Source organism: Lycium barbarum, chromosome 9, assembly GCF_019175385.1.
Source record: "Lycium barbarum isolate Lr01 chromosome 9, ASM1917538v2, whole genome shotgun sequence".
In the NCBI taxonomy this organism is placed as follows: domain Eukaryota; kingdom Viridiplantae; phylum Streptophyta; class Magnoliopsida; order Solanales; family Solanaceae; genus Lycium; species Lycium barbarum.
In genome coordinates, this window is record NC_083345.1 from 70498662 (window position 1) to 70519752 (window position 21091).

The 21091-nt window shown below is 39.7% G+C and overlaps 1 protein-coding gene across 5 annotated transcripts; it reads left to right on the plus strand.

Moving 5' to 3' along the window:
• The first annotated feature begins 1764 nt into the window (after window positions 1-1764).
• Window positions 1765-19206, plus strand: LOC132608942 (probable zinc metalloprotease EGY2, chloroplastic). 5 transcript variants are annotated; one of them, XM_060322749.1, is made up of 13 exons: window positions 1765-2083; window positions 6448-6526; window positions 6673-6747; window positions 6883-6969; window positions 7703-7756; window positions 7890-8000; window positions 8268-8342; window positions 8428-8533; window positions 8662-8755; window positions 9252-9405; window positions 18014-18224; window positions 18433-18593; window positions 18672-19206. In XM_060322749.1, the coding sequence occupies exons 1-13, from the start codon at window positions 1962-1964 to the stop codon at window positions 18918-18920; spliced, it is 1578 nt and encodes a 525-aa protein (XP_060178732.1). In that variant the 5' UTR covers window positions 1765-1961; the 3' UTR covers window positions 18921-19206. The 5 variants fall into 5 exon arrangements, with proteins under 5 accessions (XP_060178732.1, XP_060178736.1, XP_060178734.1 ...); XM_060322751.1 differs by having other exon boundaries at window positions 1767-2083; window positions 7703-7753; XM_060322750.1 differs by having other exon boundaries at window positions 1769-2083; window positions 18017-18224.
• Window positions 19207-21091: the final 1885 nt, after the last annotated feature.

Sequence of the window (21091 nt, forward strand, 5' to 3'; positions counted from 1 at the left end):
AGCTGCAGAATGAAGTAAATATGAGTCAGTAGAAACTTTTAACGGTTCTAAAAATTGTTTCCTATTTCACTCCTCACGAACATCCATGAATTGATATCAATATAATGCATAGAACTACAGAATCTTCACGTAGATATGTGTGTGTGTTTGTATGCATTAGAACACACCTCCTTTGAACCGACTAACTCTTAATGCCGGATCCACCTGCTCCTATTCAACTATTTCGACCAGTTTTTAAATCAATCCTAAAAAATATAGCAAAATCTAGGCCATATGCTATAGCAACAACAAGAGAGATATAACCAAGTAGTGAAGCACAATTCGACTAAGAAAAGATTGAACTGAACTAAATGTTTGAACTATCTCACATCACCTCACGATATCTGGCTTTATCAAACGTGAACAGTGGGAAAAAAATACCAAAGCTTATTAGGTTGTTATGCCGGATCCGGCATAAACTTATAAAGAAATTATCAAAGTTATGCCGGATTCGGCATACTTATGCCAAGTCTTCCCATAAGGCATGAGTATGCCGGGTCCGACATAACTTTGATAATTCCTTCATAAGTTTATGCCGGGTCCGACATACACGCGACCCAAATCTTGCCTTCAGTTTTCTTTTTCAATTTATGCTTGAGCGGAGATTCGAACTCACAACCTCATGATTTCCGCGTAAACGCTCAGTGTTGCAATGCGAAGGGCAAAAATTAAAGACCAGCAATATGAGGGGCATAATTTAAAGACCTCAAATATGAGGGGCAAAATTTAAAGACCACCCCAAAAGAAGGGCAATCCGTGCAAAAAAATGTAATTAGAGGAGTTCAAATGCATTGGGCTAGCCATTTAATTAGGCTAAAAATGATAAGCCCACTTTGTCAAGCCCAAGATGTCATCTTATTCAAGAGGCCCAAATTGGTGCCACATGTCAAATGACGTGGCACGCCAAGTCAAATGAAGGAGCCAATAGGATCATGCCACGTGTCAAAATGATGCAGCATGCCCAGTCAAATCAAAGGCCAATGAAGATGTGCCACGTGTACAAGTGACATGTTCCGGCCAATCAAATATCGGCATGTCAGCTTAATTCTGATTGGTCGAAAGAAGTCTGTCCTTATCACAACTCTTCCATCCTACAACTATAAATAGGGGTCTCATAATTCAGAAAAGGGGACAGAAGTTCTAACAAAAAGCAAGAGAGAGCTCGTGGATCAAACGCTGCAGATTTCTCTACAAGCTAAAAACATTCAAGTATTTCTCTAGAAGTTCTAGAGATCAAGACGAAGATTCAAGGCCAAGCTCAAAAGCCCTTGAATTCAAGTCCAAGTCAAAATTAAATCAATCAAGTTCAAGATCAAGCTCAAAAGCCCTTGAATTTATTGTTGAAAAGACGAATCAGAGGAATCATAGAGATTGTAACACTCATATTCTGAAATCAAATACAAATATTGTTGCGATATTTTCCTGTTTTGATTATTATTTTCTCGACGCGAATTTTATTGTCTACAACAGCTTATAAGCCAAAAAAATAAGTTAGCGTACCCCAACTTATTTATTTTTAGCTTATAAACTGTTTCCAGCTTATAAACGACTTATTTTAAGCCCATCCAAACAGGCTCTAACTTAATCCGCCAACGAAACCAACCCTAACAGTCGGCCTACACTGAGCCGAGAGGTCTTAAATCTTCAAATCCTAATAGTTCCACGTGTTTTCCTTGGATTGGCTGGTGGAGTGAGCGGTTGGATGAAGGACTACGCAATTTAGAATGTTTAGGCGGGCACTTAGCACGCACTTAACAGAATAGCAAGGGAAATAGATATTTCCCATTTTGAACCCCAAATCGAAAAGGATAACACACACATATTTTTATTTCTATCAAGAAAACCTCTCTGTGCTTCGGTTTACTACTTTCTTCTACAGATTCAATGTTGCTTGGTTTTAGATAAACTCAGGAAATAGAGAAATGAAGTTGCCTGCAGTTTGTCGTGTTCCAGTGTCACCACAGTGTAGCTCTTGCTATTACAATCGGCTCCGACCTCTGCTTTCGCCTCCCTCAATTAACTCTCCCCCTACACATTTCTTAAGGTAAACACTGTGTGTGTTTTTAATGTGAATTATATGAAACGCCTCATCAATTTCTTAAATAATACTATAGTTTTATTCATGGGTCGCGCTTAGAATGAAGTTGAATTATATGAATCTGCCTGCGTGATATTAAGTTGTGTTTACCCCGAAATTTGGTAAATCAATTGAATTTGTACGCGGGTATAGGATATGTGTTTGAATCTCGATATATTTGATGGATACAAGATTCGTATGGTTAAGATGTGAAGAAAACGATGATGCTTAGAGGACCACTGTGGATTTATACATCTACTAACATATAAGTATTATTTGTTTGAACAAGTAATAGAGATGAACACAATGATTCCGGACCAAAATCTAATATTGAGAGAGAGATTTGTATATATCTTCTAGTACAAAAATGTTGTTGATCCCAGGGAGCCAGCCCTTACAAAGGAGGGGGATGTGCTCTATTTATAGTGTGACCTCCATGGGTCTCATATGATGTGAGCTAATAAAATAATAGCAATAAGGACAACTCTGCACGGATTTGGTGGGATTAGACTGACGGCGCCGTCTGACACACGCATGGTGGGTAGTTGACCAGGACAGGACGTTACTGGCGCTTGACCCGCGTGCAACGGCCACCCGGACCAACGGCTACTCGGACCAACGGCCACACGGACCAACGGCTACTCGGACCAACGGCCACACGGACCAACGGCTACTCGGACCAACGGCACACGGACCAACGGCTACTCGGACCAACAGCCGCGAATGCTCGGGTCACCGGGCTTGGTCGTTTGAATGACGAAGAAGGCAGATCAGTCGGCCCCCTCGCTCCACCGGTTTGCCTCGCATCCGGTTTTTACCGTATACAGATAGCCCCACACTTCCCGGATCTCTGATCTATCGGAGTAACGGGGAGTGGATAACTTCCGAAACCGGTGGCCCTGTCAGCTCGTCGTTACCTTCTTATTTCTTCGTTTTGAATGTTTGCCATTATTTTGGTCATGATCGTTGGTCCGTTTTAGGACAGGTCGACTCATAGTTGTTAATTCACCGTGCCCGTGGGACTTATCCGATGCTTCATAAGTTCAGATGTCTCCGAATTACGATAGGCATTTTCTTCAGGGTCGGTATTTTTTCAACCTTGGCAAAGTTTTTGATGTAGCAATCCCCGTTTTGGGAGAATTTGCCGAGCTTTGGCTTGGGTCATTGTGACCTTGTCGCCTTTGTCAAATTTCGGGCACAATCCTCGATATAGAGTATGTGAGTGGGGCAGTGCCGGAATACGGCGGTTACCATCGGGGCGAAGTCCTTTTAACAGAAAGACACCCAAGATTTTGTTATACCAGCCTTTGATGACTTTGTGTTTGCAAAATGTTTGTACATATGAGAATTTTAATTCCTTCTGCCTTGTTGTAGTAAATGAAAAATGGGACACGATTCATTATGATCGTTTGGTCCTTACATCGGAGGCTATGGCCAGTGGCCGGGCCGTAGTTTTGCCGTAGCAAATGTTGAATGGGACACGATTCATTATGATCGTTTGGTCCTTACATCGGAGGCTGTGACCGGTGGCCGGGCCTTAGTTTTGCCGTAGCAAATGTTGAATGGGACACGATTCATTATGATCGTTTGGTCCTTACATCGGAGGCTATGGCCGGTGGCCGGGCCGTAGTTTTGCCGTAGCAAATGTTGAATGGGACACGATTCATTATGATCGTTTGGTCCTTACATCGGAGGCTATGGCCGGTGGCCGGGCCTTTGTTTTGCCGTAGCAACTGTTGAATGGGACACGATTCATTATGATCGTTTGGTCCTTACATCGGAGGCTGTGGCCGGTGGCCGGGCCTTTGTTTTGCCGTAGCAAATGTTGAATGGGACATGATTCATTATGATCGTTTGGTCCGGTCTTGACTTGTTGAGCCCCTCCGTTTTCCACTAACCGGGGTAAACCTCGATGTGGGTATAAGTCCCCTAGTATTTATCCGAGCTGCGAGGTCGGGTGAGTGCTATCAAGCCCCCACTTCGGAGGGTGTGACCTCGAGTTTCCGGGTGCTGGTCCCTTATCTTTGTTGAGTAACACGTTGTACTTGTTGCCTCATTAAAAACCTAGTCGGAAAACCCATTTTGGGACAAAACCGTACTAAGGAAAAGAGTGCAACACGTGTTTTCAGACCTAGATTCTAACTTTATCCGGTACTTGACTTCTTGCAAAAAAAAGAAAGAGGTCAATAGAAAAACACGAGGAGTCCATACCTTAGTCTGACCTGAAGCTTGGTTTCTCCGGATGAGAATATGGCTGGTACCTCTCCCTCGACGATCTGGCCTCCGGTTCGTAATTCTTCCTTGGTCTCTCCAGACTTTTGTTCATATTTACGGGCCCCGGGGGAAGCTCGAGTTGGTCATCCTCCACCCGAATCTTCGACTCGTACCGGTTATGGACATCTGCCCATGTCACAGCCTCGTATTCCACCAAGCTTTCCTTTAATTTGAACGAAGCCGTCGAGCTCCGAACATTGAGCCCTTTTGTGAAAGCTTGTGCAGCCCATTCCTCCGGAACCGGGGGAAGCTCCATTCGTTCCCTTTGGAACCGGCTGACAAATTCACGCAGTAACTCATCGTTTCTTTGGGCAATTCGGAAAATATCCGCCTTCCGAGCCTGCACCTTTTTGGCTCCGGCGTGTGCTTTTATGAAGGCATCGGCGAGCGTTTCGAAAGAAGTGATTGAATGCTCGGGCAGATGATCGTACCAAGTCAATGCTCCTTTTGCCAGAGTTTCCCCGAATTTTTTCAGCAACACGGATTCGATTTCATCCTCTTCCATATCATTGCCTTTTATAGCACAGCTGTATGAGGTCACGTGTTCGCAAGGGTCCGTTGTGCCATCATATTTTTGGATATCCGGCATTTTGAACTTCTTCGGGATCAATTTCGGGGCCGCACTCGGAGGAAAAGGCCTTTGAATGTACCTTTTCGAGTTTGGCCCTTTTAGCAAAGGTGGAGCCCCCGGTATTTGATCCACCCGGGAGTTATACGTCTCGACCCTCTTTTCGGTCGAGTCTACCCGTTTTGCCAAAGTTTCGAGCATCTTTAGAACCTCGGTGGAGGAACCGGCTCCGGAACCGTTACTCTCGACCATCCGTGGCTCGTTTCTTCCGATTTCGACAACACCCTTCGTCTTCCCCGGGGTCGCTTCATCTCCTCCATTTTGCAATCGGGCTATTGCGATTCCCTGTTCAGCAATCGCCGCTCTCTGTTCCTGCAACATTTCAAAAATTAAACGCAAGTCAATATTATCATTCGGGGTATCCGGTTCTTTCCGGACTTGTGTCCCGGACAAAGTAATCGAATTGTTAGTATTTAAAGGGTCAGTGGGGTTTGGCAATCCTCGCGGCCCGCTGCCTTCATTTTCGGCCACGATCTCGTTGTTGTTGACGTGACCAGATTGCCCACTGTTAGCCATTTGGTCCGTTTCTTCCGAGACGGACAGCAGATGTTTCCGATTTTGATGGGTAAGATAGAGATCAAGATCAAAGACCACTATTATCCTAGCCCCACGGTGGGCGCCAAACTGTTTACCCCGAATTTGGTAAATCAATTGAATTTGTACGCGGGTATAGGATATGTGTTTGAATCTCGATATATTTGATGGATACAAGATTCGTATGGTTAAGATGTGAAGAAAACGATGATGCTTAGAGGACCACTGTGGATTTATACATCTACTAACATATAAGTATTATTTGTTTGAACAAGTAATAGAGATGAACACAATGATTCCGGACCAAAATCTAATATTGAGAGAGAGATTTGTATATATCTTCTAGTACAAAAATGTTGTTGATCCCAGGGAGCCAGCCCTTACAAAGGAGGGGGATATGCTCTATTTATAGTGTGACCTCCATGGGTCTCATATGATGTGAGCTAATAAAATAATAGCAATAAGGACAACTCTGCACGGATTTGGTGGGATTAGACTGACGGCGCCGTCTGACACACGCATGGTGGGTAGTTGACCAGGACAGGACGTTACTGGCGCTTGACCCGCGTGCAACGGCCACCCGGACCAACGGCCACACGGACCAACGGCTACTCTGACCAACGGCCACACGGACCAACGACTACTCGGACCAACGGCACACGGACCAACGGCTACTCGGACCAACAACCGCGAATGCTCGGGTCACCGGGCTTGGTCGTTTGAATGACGAAGAAGGCAGATCAGTCGGCCCCCTCGCTCCACCGGTTTGCCTCGCATCCGGTTTTTACCGTATACAAGTTGAATTATGCGAACCCACTTGTTTTAATTTCTTTTTTGTATTTTAAGTTTGCAACATGTTTGAAGTTTTGTTTTCTTTTCTGCTTTATGAGCATAGATTTTCCCTCCGCAATAAAAGGAGCGCTGTTTGCAGAGCGAGTGAGACGGAAACTGAACCTGATCAAAATGACGACAAGGTTTCTATTCTTTTTCCTTTTTGTTATTAATTATTTTGATTAACTTCCATTTGTGTCTATCTAAAATTGGAGCTTGTATTCATTATGTGATGACTTGGTTCCTAGTTCTTGGCTTACTGTTATTTAGTATGCTTTGTATTTTAAAGGATGATAAATTGGATGAGGAAGCCGATGACTCTGTAGCAGATAATAGTCTTGAGCTGAACTCTCAGCCTGATCAGGTTTCATTCACTTCTCAATCATTCATTTCATTTGCCTAGTTAGAGACAATGCCAAATAATACCAATAATGGAAAAGTTTTAGTGAATGAAAAGTCATTTTGTAGTTTTTTTGGGTATGAATCCTTGGTATGTCAGGATAAGGATCAACCATTGGGGATGTTGGAGAATACAAGTCCAGGAAACAATAATGGAGCTCAAGTGAATGAACAAACTGGAGTGGAGGTACGCTTTCTTATTTCCTGATGAATCTGGAGGTGCTTCATTCTTTCTATGCTCCAACAGTTTTGCCAGCAATAGGCTTCAAGTGTAATAAAATTCCCGCATTCCAACAAATGTAAAGTGCATATATTGTTAGAGAATAGCTCGATATATCACATATATTCATTAGTGCTATAGTATAGAACACCTTGTCTTTATTATATTTTTTACATTTCTATTCCTGTAGTCTGTGGTTCCGCTGGACGTTTCTGATGTAATAGATATTTCTTGTAACCATCATTGTCAGCCAAGCGGAAAAGTCAATGACGTCTCCATTCTTTTTTTGGCTCTGGTAGTTGTAAGTTATTATTATATAAATATAAATTCCATATTCTGTGTACCTTTTTAGTTCCGGGGGTTCTTGTTGGGAGTGGAAAGGGAAGTAGAATCATCTGTCTTCTTGTGTGAATGGTCAAGCCTTTTGAGAATTATTTACTGTTTAAGAAGATGCAATTTCATCTCTTCTTAGAGTATAATGCTCCTCAGGCCCCCTTCAACATTTGAAATGCCTGATATCCTGAGGATTGCTGATGCTATAGTGGCCTAGCTTCTATTCCTATATGGTTGCAAATGCATTTTCAGTAAATTTATTGATTCACCTTCTTGGGGCTATTGAGCAAAATATGCTTTGTCATGGTGGATAAGCAATTAAGTTTCAATTTCTCCACCTCACGTTGTTGAGATTGTGTTGAAGCAGGATGGTACTGAGGTTCAAGTTGCGAGTGGATCACCACTTCCAGGTGTGAAGGTGGTAAATTTTGGAACATTAGGTTGAATATTTATTGGATTAATTGTTTACAGTTTGCTCTTCTATCATGGTTCTCATGTTGCTTTTGGTTGTAAAGTTGATCTTTTTCTTACTGTTGATACTATTTCACGAGCAGCCTCAGCAACTCGATGAATCAATCAGGATACCCAAGGAAACAGTTGAAATTCTCAGAAATCAAGTATTTGGTTTTGACACTTTTTTTGTTACAAGCCAGGAGCCATATGAGGTGAGCTATTTGTTGGAAATCTTGTTTTATTGCTAATATAAGAAAATCCGAGTCAAACATGAGCCAATATTTAAAAGTTTGAAATTATTACATTTAATTGAGATACAACCATAAAAAGTAAGGTTAAACTAGCACGGGTAGCCTCTCAAGCGACTGGTCATGGGCTTGTGTTTTTTTTTCTGTTCTTGCCTTCTTCGTGTACGTGAAGCTTAATATGCAATTCTGCGTGGTTCCACTTTTTAAAGCTCTTCTACCATACTTTCATAGGGTGGAGTACTATTTAAAGGGAATCTACGAGGTCAGGCTGCAAAAACTTATGAAAAAGTAGCAAAGAGAATGCAGGTTGCTCAAGTTTCTCGTGTTTCTGCAATTTAGGTTGGAAATCACCATGGTCTCTGACTATTGCAAAATGGCACTTCGTTAACAGGACAAACTTGGAGACGACTATAAGCTTTTTCTTTTAATCAATCCAGAGGATGATAAGCCTGTGGCAGTTGTGGTCCCAAGAATGACCCTGCAACCTGAAACTACAGGTAGTTTATTCAGCATGCCTCCAGACTTCAATTACTGGTCATAATAACAAGTGGAGATACCTGTATCAAAAATATAGATTTGGAGCTTTTCCTTGTCGAATAGTAACACAGCTTGTTCGGGACTGCAGCTGTTCCAGAATGGTTTGCAGCAGGGGCCTTTGGACTCGTTACAGTACTCACTTTACTTCTTCGCAATGTGCCGGCATTACAATCGAACTTGTTGTACGTACCATGTTAACTCCATAACTCTAATTTTACCTTTTATATTTACCTGAGTTCATCACTGGCTTTACATTTGTTTCGAGCTCTATTGGAGCTTGATGTTTAATGTCCAAATTAATTTTGTCATTTCCCGAGTCTGACATAGCTGAATTGTGGAATACTGTTGTGATCTTTCATATTAATGGGTTATTATGTACTAGACTACTGCATTGTGCCAGGAGTTTGAAAATATAAAATTATTATGTAAATCTTGGTTGGTTTCTTTTGTTCTCTCTTTTCTTTTCAGTTAGAAGTGCTCATCTGTTATTTTCAAGATTGTAATCAAGTTTTATTTGCATTGGCCGAAATTACATAAGTGAAAACAGAAGAGATCTCAGTTATAACAAACTATTGCCAAATCTGCTTATGTGGGATAATTCATGCTGTCTGATTGCTTGTATTCTTTTTTAACTTGTTTCACCTAAATGCTCAACTAAGATTGAATTTTATTTCCCAGATCAGTTTTCGACAATCTTGACTTGTTGAAGGATGGATTACCTGGAGCTCTAATAACTGCCTTTCTTCTGGGGGTTCATGAAGTTAGCCATCTTTTAGTTGCCAAAGAGGTTGGAATTAAGCTCGGCGTCCCATATTTTGTTCCTAGCTGGCAGGTAAGGTGCATAGGATTCATGCAGTCTATGGATTAGACAACCTTTTGCGTCTTCTTATTTGTATGTCGTCTTGGTTAATATGAGACCTCATATTGATAATTTCTATTGGGGGTTGCGATGTCGTTTCTAACTGCCAAACTATGAGACATAGTTGCAGCTTTTCTCAGGTCAGCTGATAAGATATCCTTGTTGGGTCAGGACTGCAGCTTATCTTTTGGGAAGATTCTGCTGTATTGGAGTTTGCTGTTTCCTTATAAAATCGTGCCAAAGTGATAAAGCTTTTGGACCTTTAACGCAGCAAAACTATCATGTCATAAAGCTACTTTCGGTGGTTATTCGTGGCAATCAGTCTTGTCGCTAGTTCCAACCACTAGTAAGATCCTGTCCTGTCCTGTCTTGCGGTGGAGTCGGGTATTATTAGAAACAGTCAGTTGTGTGACGTTAATCTGAGGTCATACTGATAAGTGACACCCAGAGACAGGAGTTCTCTTTCTTATCTAGTGAGATGGTATTAAATTACTGATGTCTTGCAGCACTTGTAAGGCACCAAAAAGGTAAAAACTCTTTTAATGGTTATCCAAGTCATTAGTCTTAGCATCGCAAGCCACAGCCTTCAGCATGGTTGACATTGTTTACTTGAGTGAATTTCTACTCTCTCTTTTCCTAGGAAAGGAGTAGTCTTGTGAATTTCAATTGCTTTCATATATTATATTTATTTGCCAGAGATGAGAATATATTCGCACCTGATAGCAGTGCACAAAAACAGCTAAGAAAAAGAAGAAGAAATAAGGCTAAAAATGAAATAAGAAGAAGAAGCTAGCTAGGGTAAATTAAGATAGGGAATATTTCTTATCTTCTTCTGAGCAAATCAGTACAATATAAGGGCAATGCCAGTACAATACCTGGCATGGATCCCACTACACGTCTGACATATTCTAACTAACTATCAAGGACCAAAAGTGTCTTGAAATAGTAAACTAAGGGTGCAATCTGTAATTATCGAAACTTGTCATTTAATTACTAAGGGACTGAACTGTCTAGCTTTTATTCTGGGACCCATCTGATTCTTTTAACTACCCCAACGGTCAAGTCCCACTCTCTTAACTCAACGTACCACTCTAATAAGCTTCAAATCCCTAATTCGTATCAGACCTTCCCTGTTAGAAATGTTCCTTGACCTCAAGGAAGAAATGAAGGAAATCGAGTCTTCAATGCCCTGTAATCCTCCCAAGTGGCTCTATCTTCTCCCAACTGATCCCATTGGATTAAAACTTGAGCTATTGCCTTGTTCCCCTTTTGTATCATTCGCCTATCAAGGATCTTCTGTGGTTGTGGACAGTATGGGCTAGAAAGGTCCAGTACTGGGGGGTGATTGATGTTTTCAGGTATTTTGTGACATGGTTTCAATTGGGACACATGGAAGGTGGGGTGTAAAAGCAATTGTGGAGGTAAGGCTAATTTATAGGCTACAGTTCCAATCTTCTGTAAAATCAGATAAGGGCCATAGTATTTAGCGGAAAGTTTAGAGAAATGTGTTCCTGACATAGAAATTTGTCTATATGGTTGGATCTTAAGATAAACCCAATCCCCTTCCTTGTATTGTTTATCTGATCTGTGCTTATTTGCTTGTGTCACCATTCTTTGCTGGGCTCTTTGTAGATGATACTGTAATAACTGAAACTTGAATTCTCTAGTGACTAGGCTCCTATCTACCTCTTCCATGCTAGATTCACCTGCAACATAGGGTAGATGCAAGGGAGGGGGTTGACCATAGAGTGCTTCATAGGGTGTAGTCTGGATTGAGGTGTGAAATGTAGTATTGTGCCACCATTCTGCAGCAGCTAGGTAGGAAAACCAATCTGTCTGTGACTCAGAGCAAAAGCACCTAAGGTATGTTTCTAAGCACCTGTTTACCACCTCAGTTTGCCCATCACTTTGAGTGTGGTATGCAGTGGATGTGCTTAATGTCACACCCATTATTGAAAAAAGTTCTTGCCATACTCTACTTGTAAACACTGGATCTCTGTCACTAACTATGTCCTCAGGTACACCATGTAACTTATACACATGCTCCATAAACAACTTTGCAATGTCATTAGCTGAATAAGGGTGAGACAAACCAATGAAGTGAGCATACTTGGTTAACCTATCTACTACCACCCAAATAATAGTCTTACCCTTAGACTTAGGTAACCCCTCTATAAAATCCATGCTAATGCTACTCCAAGCAGTTGTGGGGATCTTGAGTGGTTGTATCAACCCTGGATAGGCAGTGGTGTCATACTTGTGTCTCTGGCATATGTCACAAGTCTTAATGTAATTCTGTATATCTTCCTTCATGTTCCTCCAAAAAAATAATGCAGCTAGTCTTCTATAGGTGGGTTCTACACCAGAATGACCCCTCATGGGTGAGTCATGCCACAACTGTATCATCTCTTGTCTCAGCTTATCATTTGGTCCTACTACCAATTTTCCATTCTTTCTTAGTTGCTCATGAATGAATGAGTAACCAGGAATTTCAGCACTCTTGTTCTTCAAATTCTGAATGATTTCAGCCAATTCAACATCTAAGTACCAGCTGTCCATGATCATCTGCAGCAAATCTGTCTTAACTGTGGATAATGTAAGAGCAGCCAACTCCACTAAAGGTAGTCTAGAGAGGGCATCAGCCACCTTATTTTCCTTGCCCCTTTTGTACTCAATAACAAAGTCATATTGCATCAACTTGGTGATCCATTTAAGTTGAGATCCGGTGTGTAATTTCTGTTCCAATAAGAACTTAAGTGCCTTTTGGTCAGTCTTGACAATAAAAGGCCTGATAATCAAGTACTGATTCCATTTGTTTACAACCATCACTAAAGCCAATAGCTCTTTATCATAGACCGAAAGTGTTTGATGCTTAGGTGAGAGTCCCTTACTTAGATAAGCAATTGGTTGCTTCTTTTGCATTAGCACTGCCCCAATGCCTACATTGCAAGCATTAGTCTCCACCACAAATGGAATTGTGAAATCAGGTAATAGCAAAACTGGTGCTGCAGTCAATACACTTTTTAATTCTTCAAATGCTGTAGTGGTTTTGTCAGTCCAGTGGAAATTATCTTTCTTGAGCAAATCTGTCCGTGGTTTGCTAATAATTCCATACTCCCTTATAAATCTTCTATAATACCCTGCCAACCCTAAAAACCCTCTCAATTGTTTAAGGTTTGTAGGTTCAGGCCAACATTGCACTGCTTCCACTTTTTTAGGATCAGTTGCTACTCCAGCAGCAGAAATGTAATGACCAAGATATTCCACTCTTTTTGCTGCAAATACACATTTACTCATCTTAGCCAGTAGTTGATGTTGCACCAACAAGTCAAATGTAATCTTAAGGTGTTGTACATGTTCCTCTAAGTTCTTGCTGAACACTAGAATGTCATCAAAAAATACCATAATGAACTTTCTCAAATGCTTCTGGAAGATGTGATTCATTAATCCCTGAAAACTAGATGGTGCATTAGTCAGCCCAAATGGCATGACTAGGTACTCATAGTGACCTAAATGAGTTTTGAAAGCGATTTTGTGAACATCAGATGGTGCCATTCTGATCTGATGATATCCTGCCCTTAGATCAATTTTAGAGTACACTTGAGAACCCCCCAGTTCCTCTAACAACTCTTCAATAATAGGTATGGGAAACTTGTCTTTGATGGTTACTTTGTTAAGGCCCTATAGTCCACACAAAGCCTCCAAGTGCCATCCTTCTTTCCCACTAGAACCACAGATGAAGCATAGGAACTGGAACGGTATTGAATAATTCCTTGGTCCAACATCTCTTGAACCATTTTTTCAATTACATCTTTTTGCACAGGTGAGTACCTATAGGGTCTTGAGTTCACAGGTTGACTTCCTTCTATTAATGGAACACCATGGTCAAATACCCCCCTAGAAGGAGGTAAACTGGTTGGTTCTTTGAACAAACTCTTATAATCTTCTAAAAGAGTCATTATCTCCACTGGTTTATCTTCCCCACTTATGTCATTCTCCTCTTCATCACCCCTCTTTGGACACACTTTGATCATGAATATCTGGGCTGATTCAACTGAGATTTTGTTAAGAGCCTTTGCATCTACAGTTTTGAAAGAAGGGTATATGCCTTGTAAGGTCACCTTTTTCCCTTCATACATAAATTGCATGAATAACTTCCCAAAATTCATCTGTATATCTCCTAACCTGCATAGCCATTGTATTCCTAGTACCATATCACAACTTCCTATTGGTAAAACTAGGAAATCATCTTGAAACATAGTACCTTGCATCAGCCATTTGAACCCTTTACTACCCTGCGTAGATTGAATGACTCTACCATCTGCCACAGATACATCTTGTGGATCAATAGCATGCAATATAAAACCCATTTTCTGAGCAGCCTTCTCATTGATGAAGTTATGAGTAGAGCTACAATCAATGAGAATGGTGATTTCTTTCTGCTCAGAGAATCCTGTACCCTTTAGTTCCATTAAGAGCTTGAATGGATATCTCACAATTCACTACAGGATCCTCCCCTTCCACCCTTGGTTCTTCCATTATCTCTTCATCTGCTCCTTCATCCTCCAAACAACTCAGTTCCTCTGTCTTTATTTCCATAGAATACAATTGTCTTTTGGCCTTGCACTTGTGACCAGGGGTGAACTTCTCATCACAGAGAAAACATAGACCCTGAGCCCTCTTTTCATCCATTTCTGTTGGTGTTAACCACTTCTTCTTGGGATTATTGAAATTAGCAGCAGGAGGTCTTCTAGAACTTACTGCATTCCCTTTGTTACTGGTGTTGTGATTCTGGAAATTCCTTTGGACTGTGAAATTGTGAGTAGTGGTGGTCAGTTTTATGGCCTTGCTTTGGGCAGCAAAGTTAGACTCATGAAGTCTAACCAAATAGTAGGCCTGAGGTAAAGAAGTAGGATTCCCAATTTTAACAGCATTACTCAACTCAGGCTTCAAATTGTTCAAGAATATACTGATAGCATGCTCTGTTGACAGGTTAATCCTAGTCATGACACTATCAAAATATTTTTGATAATCCTTGACAGATCCAGTGTGTTTAATGTTCATAATCTCAGTCATGGGATCTGAGTATTCAGCTCCAAACCTATCAGCTAAAGCATTGATATATTCCTCCCAATTAGGTAATGGTGCTTGGCCTCTATTCCTCATATACCCTTGATGCCACTGTAAAGCATCACCATCAAAATGAATTGCCACAAGTTTCATCCTCTGGTGAATGGGGATTTCTTCTACAGAAAAAAATTGTTCCACCTTATATAGCCAAGTTCTTAAGTCATCTCCATTAAACTTAGGAAACTCTATTTTAGTATATTTGGTAAAATTGGGTATTGGTAAGTGGGAGTGGAAATTGCTTGGGTTGGGTGTGAACTGAGTGGTTTGATTTGGTAAGTATTGCTGAGGTAAGGGGTGAGTGTTGGCTACAAAAGGGGTATGGTGGTATATTGGTTGATGAATTTGTGTATTCTGATGGTAATATGATGGATAAGTTTGGTATTGGTGTATGAAGGATTTCCGGACTGAGAATAAGGGATCTGAAAGTGAGATTGCATTCCTAGAACAGGTGAGAGTTGAGAGGAAAATATGGGAATGGTTGCTTGTTGACTTGGGAAAGGGTAGGCATGGTTTTGCAAGTTAGATGAGATTTGTGGGTAGATTCCTTGACTAGTGAAACTAGATGATATGGGTGCTAGAGGAGTAGGGATTGACAAAGGAGTGGATGAAACAGGAATCTGCTGACTATGGGATGTCAACCCTTGTGAAATTTGATAATTGTTAAGAACAGGTTGTCTTACCAAATGAGAGTCTGAAGAATTTCCTAGTTGCAAAGGTGTATCTGAAGGTGAATATAACTCTTCTCCCAAAGGAATAGTACTTTTACCCCTATCTGGTCTCCTTTCACCCTGTACAGCATCTCCAATTTCCTTAAGAGCTCTTTCATGATTCCTTGCTGCTTTTTCCTGGTTTGCCTCCAGCTGTTCTTGTCTGTTAGCAAAGCTGTTCATGTCTTGAGACAGCTTCTGAAGAACTTTCATCATCTCTTGCATTTCGTTTACCATTGATTCACCACAGAGCCAGAGATCTGCTCTGATACCACTGATAGCAGTGCACAAAAACAGCTAAGAAAAAGAAGAAGAAATAAGGCTAAAAATGAAATTAAGATAGGGAATATTTCTTATCTTCTTCTGAGCAAATCAGTACAATATAAGGGCAATGCCAGTACAATACCTGGCATGGATCCCACTACACGTCTGACATATTCTAACTAACTATCAAGGACCAAAAGTGTCTTGAAATAGTAAACTAAGGGTGCAATCTGTAATTATCGAAACTTGTCATTTAATTACTAAGGGACTGAACTGTCTAGCTTTTATTCTGGGACCCATCTGATTCTTTTAACTACCCCAACGGTCAAGTCCCACTCTCTTAACTCAACGTACCACTCTAATAAGCTTCAAATCCCTAATTCGTATCAGCACCTAGGGATTACTTCAATGAAGACGCTATATAAATCTTCAAAAAAATTCTGCTAATTGATCCAAGATCTTCTACAGTCCGTACTAAGAGAATGTGTAACTTCATCATCTTTATTGGAAATGTTAGACACTGTTGTCAATCTTCTATATTCTCTTCTATCTTCTACTGCTTTAGGAAGAAAATGCATAAGTTCACCATCTGTCAAGTTCCCTGTCTTGTTGATTCCAAATAGACTCTTACTGATCTATGGTAATTCTCAATGATTGTGGAAAAATGGCATCAGTTTAGTAGTAATATCCTAATTATAATTTGAACCCAGTGGCATGGACTATGTCTGCCACATTTCAGTCAGTGGACCAAGTCAGGCCATGGGCGGAACTCTTGTGATAATATACACTAAATCATTTAGATCTTCTCACGAAGATGATATATCGAAGTTGTAATTCAATTAATAGAATTACTCTTTTGGTAAATTCTGTTATTACTATAAAGCAATCAAATTATTTATCTAGCTCGGTAACTTATCTATTAGAAAAGGAGTACTCTGCTGTGGGATGAGTTTCAAGAGGCAATACATCGGAGGGGCGGATCAAGGATTTGAAGTTTATGGGTTCCTACAACGTCCTCAAGTTAATAGTATACAATAATAACTAGGTTCACAATAAAATATTTATAGATTAGTGAATTTCTTAAACATATACAGGGTATGGGCGAAAGATATTGGGTTCACATGAACCCGCACGTCACATGCTAGATCCACGTATGAATACACAGTTCTTTTCTAGAATTACTTCATATTGTGTAATTGACTCTAGTGCTGGAGAAATTAAAAAGCTTTTGGATAGACTTCCCGACGAAAGAAGGTTACATGCAATGTTTATTTGGTTGTGGTATGATATGTAATAGTGCTCCAGGGGCTGTTTTTATCATATTTCTTTTTATCTCGCCGCAAGAAAATAATTACGGCCCAATACCCATAAGTGATCTAGTCTACCAAAATTAGCCCAACAATCCACTTCTTACTCTAACTATCCCTTCGCATATCTAGTTTGCAGCCTAATACCACGCTTCACCCTTCAAACACTCCATCTTCTTCGGCCTTCAAATCACTTGATTCATTTCTTTTCCTGGCGTTTCCACTCGACCAAAGGTCTTTTGCCGCAATATCTTCTAGTAACTTTCATGTGTTCCATCCTATCACTCCGTCTCATTCAATTCAATCCTCTCCTTTATCCCCTCTTCTATACCCACCACTCTCTTTTTTTAAATTAACCCTTCTTTTCAGCGAGTAACTTTCATGTGTTCCATCCTATCACTCCGTCTCATTCAATTCAATCCTCTCCTTTATCCCCTCTTCTATACCCACCACTCTCTTTTTTTAAATTAACCCTTCTTTTCAGATTAGCTACAGTTACTGTGTAAAATATTAATGCTCAAAGTTCAACAGAGAAACACAGTATACTCGGCAGATTCTTGCCTTTCCTATTGCTTTCTCTAGTACTGATCTACTCTTCCTCATCAGTAATCTGTGTAATCTGTGAATTTTTGTTCCTTTTTTGAAGTGAGGTAATCTAATACCAGTTTGAAAGCAATTGAGCTATTGAATTGGAATTTTTTCAGAGATCTGTTTTAGGGTTCGGTTTGGGTACTCTGAAGTGGAGTGGACTCAAATTGGGGGTTTAAATTCATTATCTATACACTGTAAATTGAGTTGGTTTCATGTGTTTATACAAATATATACATTATATATACAAATTATATAAATGTAAATATCTAGCTATACTTTGTATACACTATAATTTGAGTTGGTTTAATGTGCTTATACAAAACATATACATTATGTATACAAAATATATTAATATGTATATATATCTATACAGTACATATACATTATCTATACACCGATGATACAGTAGTGGGCTAGAATGATACAGTGGGCAAGATTGGCTGCAAACTAGATGTGTGAGCGGTATATATGGGTTATTTCCCCAACTTTTAGCTGTTGTCCTTCCTAAGTATCTTTGATTCATGCTGAGCGCTGAAATGTGATTGGTGATCATTGAACTCATGTCTAAGGCTGTTGTGGTAGCAGATAGGCTCCTTTGGTGCTATAACAAGGATTCTAAATATTGTACCAAAACGTGAAGATCTCTTGAAAGTTGCAGCTGCTGGACCATTAGCTGGGTTCTCTGTGGGCCTTATTGTTTTGCTTTCAGGATTCATCTTACCACCTACTGATGGCATTGGCATCATCATAGACCCCTCTGTCTTCCATGAATCATTTCTAGCTGGTGGTATAGGTAAGTACTAATAGCTTATATAGTTCATTCTGATGTGTGCTTTCTCTCCTGCTCGTTTTGAGCTCCTCTATGGGATCTGACAGTAATAATAGTTTTCGTTACAAGTTAATAAATTATAGGAATAATGTTTTTCCAACAAGCTATTCTTCATATTGGTCTACGTACTGTATTGTGCAAAGACTAAGCCTTTTTGGTTCTTCACTTGTAGCCAAGCTTCTTTTAGGAGATGTTCTCAAGGAAGGAACTTCTATATCCGTAAATCCGCTTGTGATATGGGCCTGGTCTGGACTTCTCATTAATGCTATCAATAGCATTCCTGCAGGAGAGCTTGATGGTGGCCGGATTGCTTTTGCCATGTGGGGAAGAAAGGTAATGCATGCTAAGACAATGAATTCATGTGTAAAAATGTATTCTTTTATAATTGAGCCTTAATTTTCTTGTGGGCAGGCTTCAGCTCGCCTCAGTGCTTTATCTATAGGGCTTTTGGGAATATCTTCATTGTTTAACGATGTAGCATTTTATTGGGTAGTCCTAATATTCTTCCTCCAAAGAGGGCCTATTGCTCCACTATCAGAAGAAATCAGCGATCCTGACAATAAATACGTGGCCCTTGGAGTTGTAGTATTGCTCTTGGGCCTGTTGGTTTGCTTGCCATTTCCTTTTCCTTTCTCTAATGAAGCTGCCACTGGTTTCTAGAGAAAAATAGTACATCCAACATGTTTTTGGCTCTTGGGTTCAGTTAAGTAAAATAAAATTGTGCAGAAAGATGTTACTTTCTTTTAGTTGTCTGAGCAGTTAATATGGTAGAATTCCCTTAACTAGTTTTGCCTCCAAAATCCGGGTATAAGTTTGGAGATCAGCAAGTAGCCAATGATACATCTTGTGTTTACTTCTGACATACGTTTGTGCAAATTTATGCTCTGTACAAGGATTCATGAGAGGTTTCATTTTTCCATATCTAACGCTGACATGTTACATTAAATTCCTTCTTTAAAATTTTCTCTTTTTTATTAATCTGCTATATATGGTGGTTGATTTCTGATTCCCACTATTATAGTGTGGAATGCATTAATATATCAAACCTTGGCCACAGCATCAGAGCTTCTATGAAATGTAGGAGTATAAATGAAGCAAGGTAGGCTGATAGTTGAGCGCATTTAATTATATATATATATATATATATATATATTTTCCATAATGGTTGGTCTTGTAGGTTTGCCAGTCAAAATAGCTAGCTCCACAGTTCCTAAATGTAGCTTTCATTCACTGTATCCTATATATATATATATATATAGTTACTTCCATAATGGTTGGTCTTGTAGGTTTGCCTGTCAAAATAGCTAGCTCCACAGTTCCTAAATGTAGCTTTCATTCACTGTATCCTAATTGCATTTATTCCTAAGTTTAGCTTCGATTCACTGTATCATAATTCCATTTATTTGGGGTTCACTATCCACGAGGTCAGTGTGTTTTTGTGTCGAGTTTGGAGAGATCACAAAATAAAAAACTGTACAAGAATTGATTACATTCATGTAGAAATTCACTAATTCAGTTAATGGTATGGTTTCATAACTTATAGAAGTAGGAGTACCTGTCAGAAGTTGTAATGAAGAAACTTTATCGAAGTATTAACGTGTTATATTTGAGATTTGAACGTACAATATAAAATAATGTGTAACTTAGCTGTCTTTTTTAAGCTCCTAATAGTATATAGCTACAAGTTTGCAATTTACAAATCATAGCTACCTTTTATGTGGTTTTGGTTGTATTTTCGTGTTTTTAAATACAGAAAATACATGTATCATAAAAACAGAGTGGGGTAAATCCTTTAAATACACAAAGGAGTTTTGGTTGTATTTTCATGTTTTTAAATACGGAAAGATACATGTACCATAAAAACAGAGTGGAGTAAATTCTTTAAATACACGAAGGACTTGTGTATTTCATTGTATTTATATACTGATAATCCTTTTGTTTTGGCTGTATTTAAATGTATTTGAGTTCATATCAGTAAAGTCACCGCCTGACGTTGCATTAGTTGAATGTATTCGACTGTATTTGAATGTATTTACACTAAAAAATTATATACAAGCATATGTACATAGATCATTCAACCAACGCATACAATCAAATACATCTAGTTTGCCCCCCAAAATACAATATTTGACTGTATCTCAACAAAATTTCATATGCATAATGAAGAATAATGATTTTAAATATATTCGATTGTATTAACACTCAGAAATCCTTTCATTCGACTGTATTTTGAATGTATTTACACTCAAATAAATGAAATACATTCAAATCCTTTTAAAATACACTATATTTACTCAAATACACTCAGAACCACCGCTACCGCCTCCACGGGATTGAGCGTTTAAGGTGATGTCAACTGAAGTAACGAATTGAGACTGTAATTTTCTTTGGATATTGTGTGAAATACGAAAATACCCTCAGGTTTCAATGTTCTAGAAACTTCTATAGCAAAATCAACTAGGTTTTCCGATCTATCAAGTACTCCATTTTCGGCAAACTGGAAATCAAAATTGTTATCATCGAACGGCTGGTGATGACATTAACGGTAACGAATCAAAGGCTGTGAAAATTTCTGTGAAATTCAGATGGGATCGATGATTCCGATATCGATCAACGGCAGTGATGATTTGTGTGAAATTTCGATGGAATCGATTACTCCGATATCGATCAACGCTGCCACGTCATCCCTAGTTAGGGTTTCGATACACAGAGATTGTTGAGGAAAGGAAACAGAGAGAAAGAGAGGGGTGAGATCGCAGAGATCTGGGGGTGAGAAGAGGGAACAGAGAGAGAGAAAGAGGGGTGAGGGAGAAGATAGAAAATCAATTAAA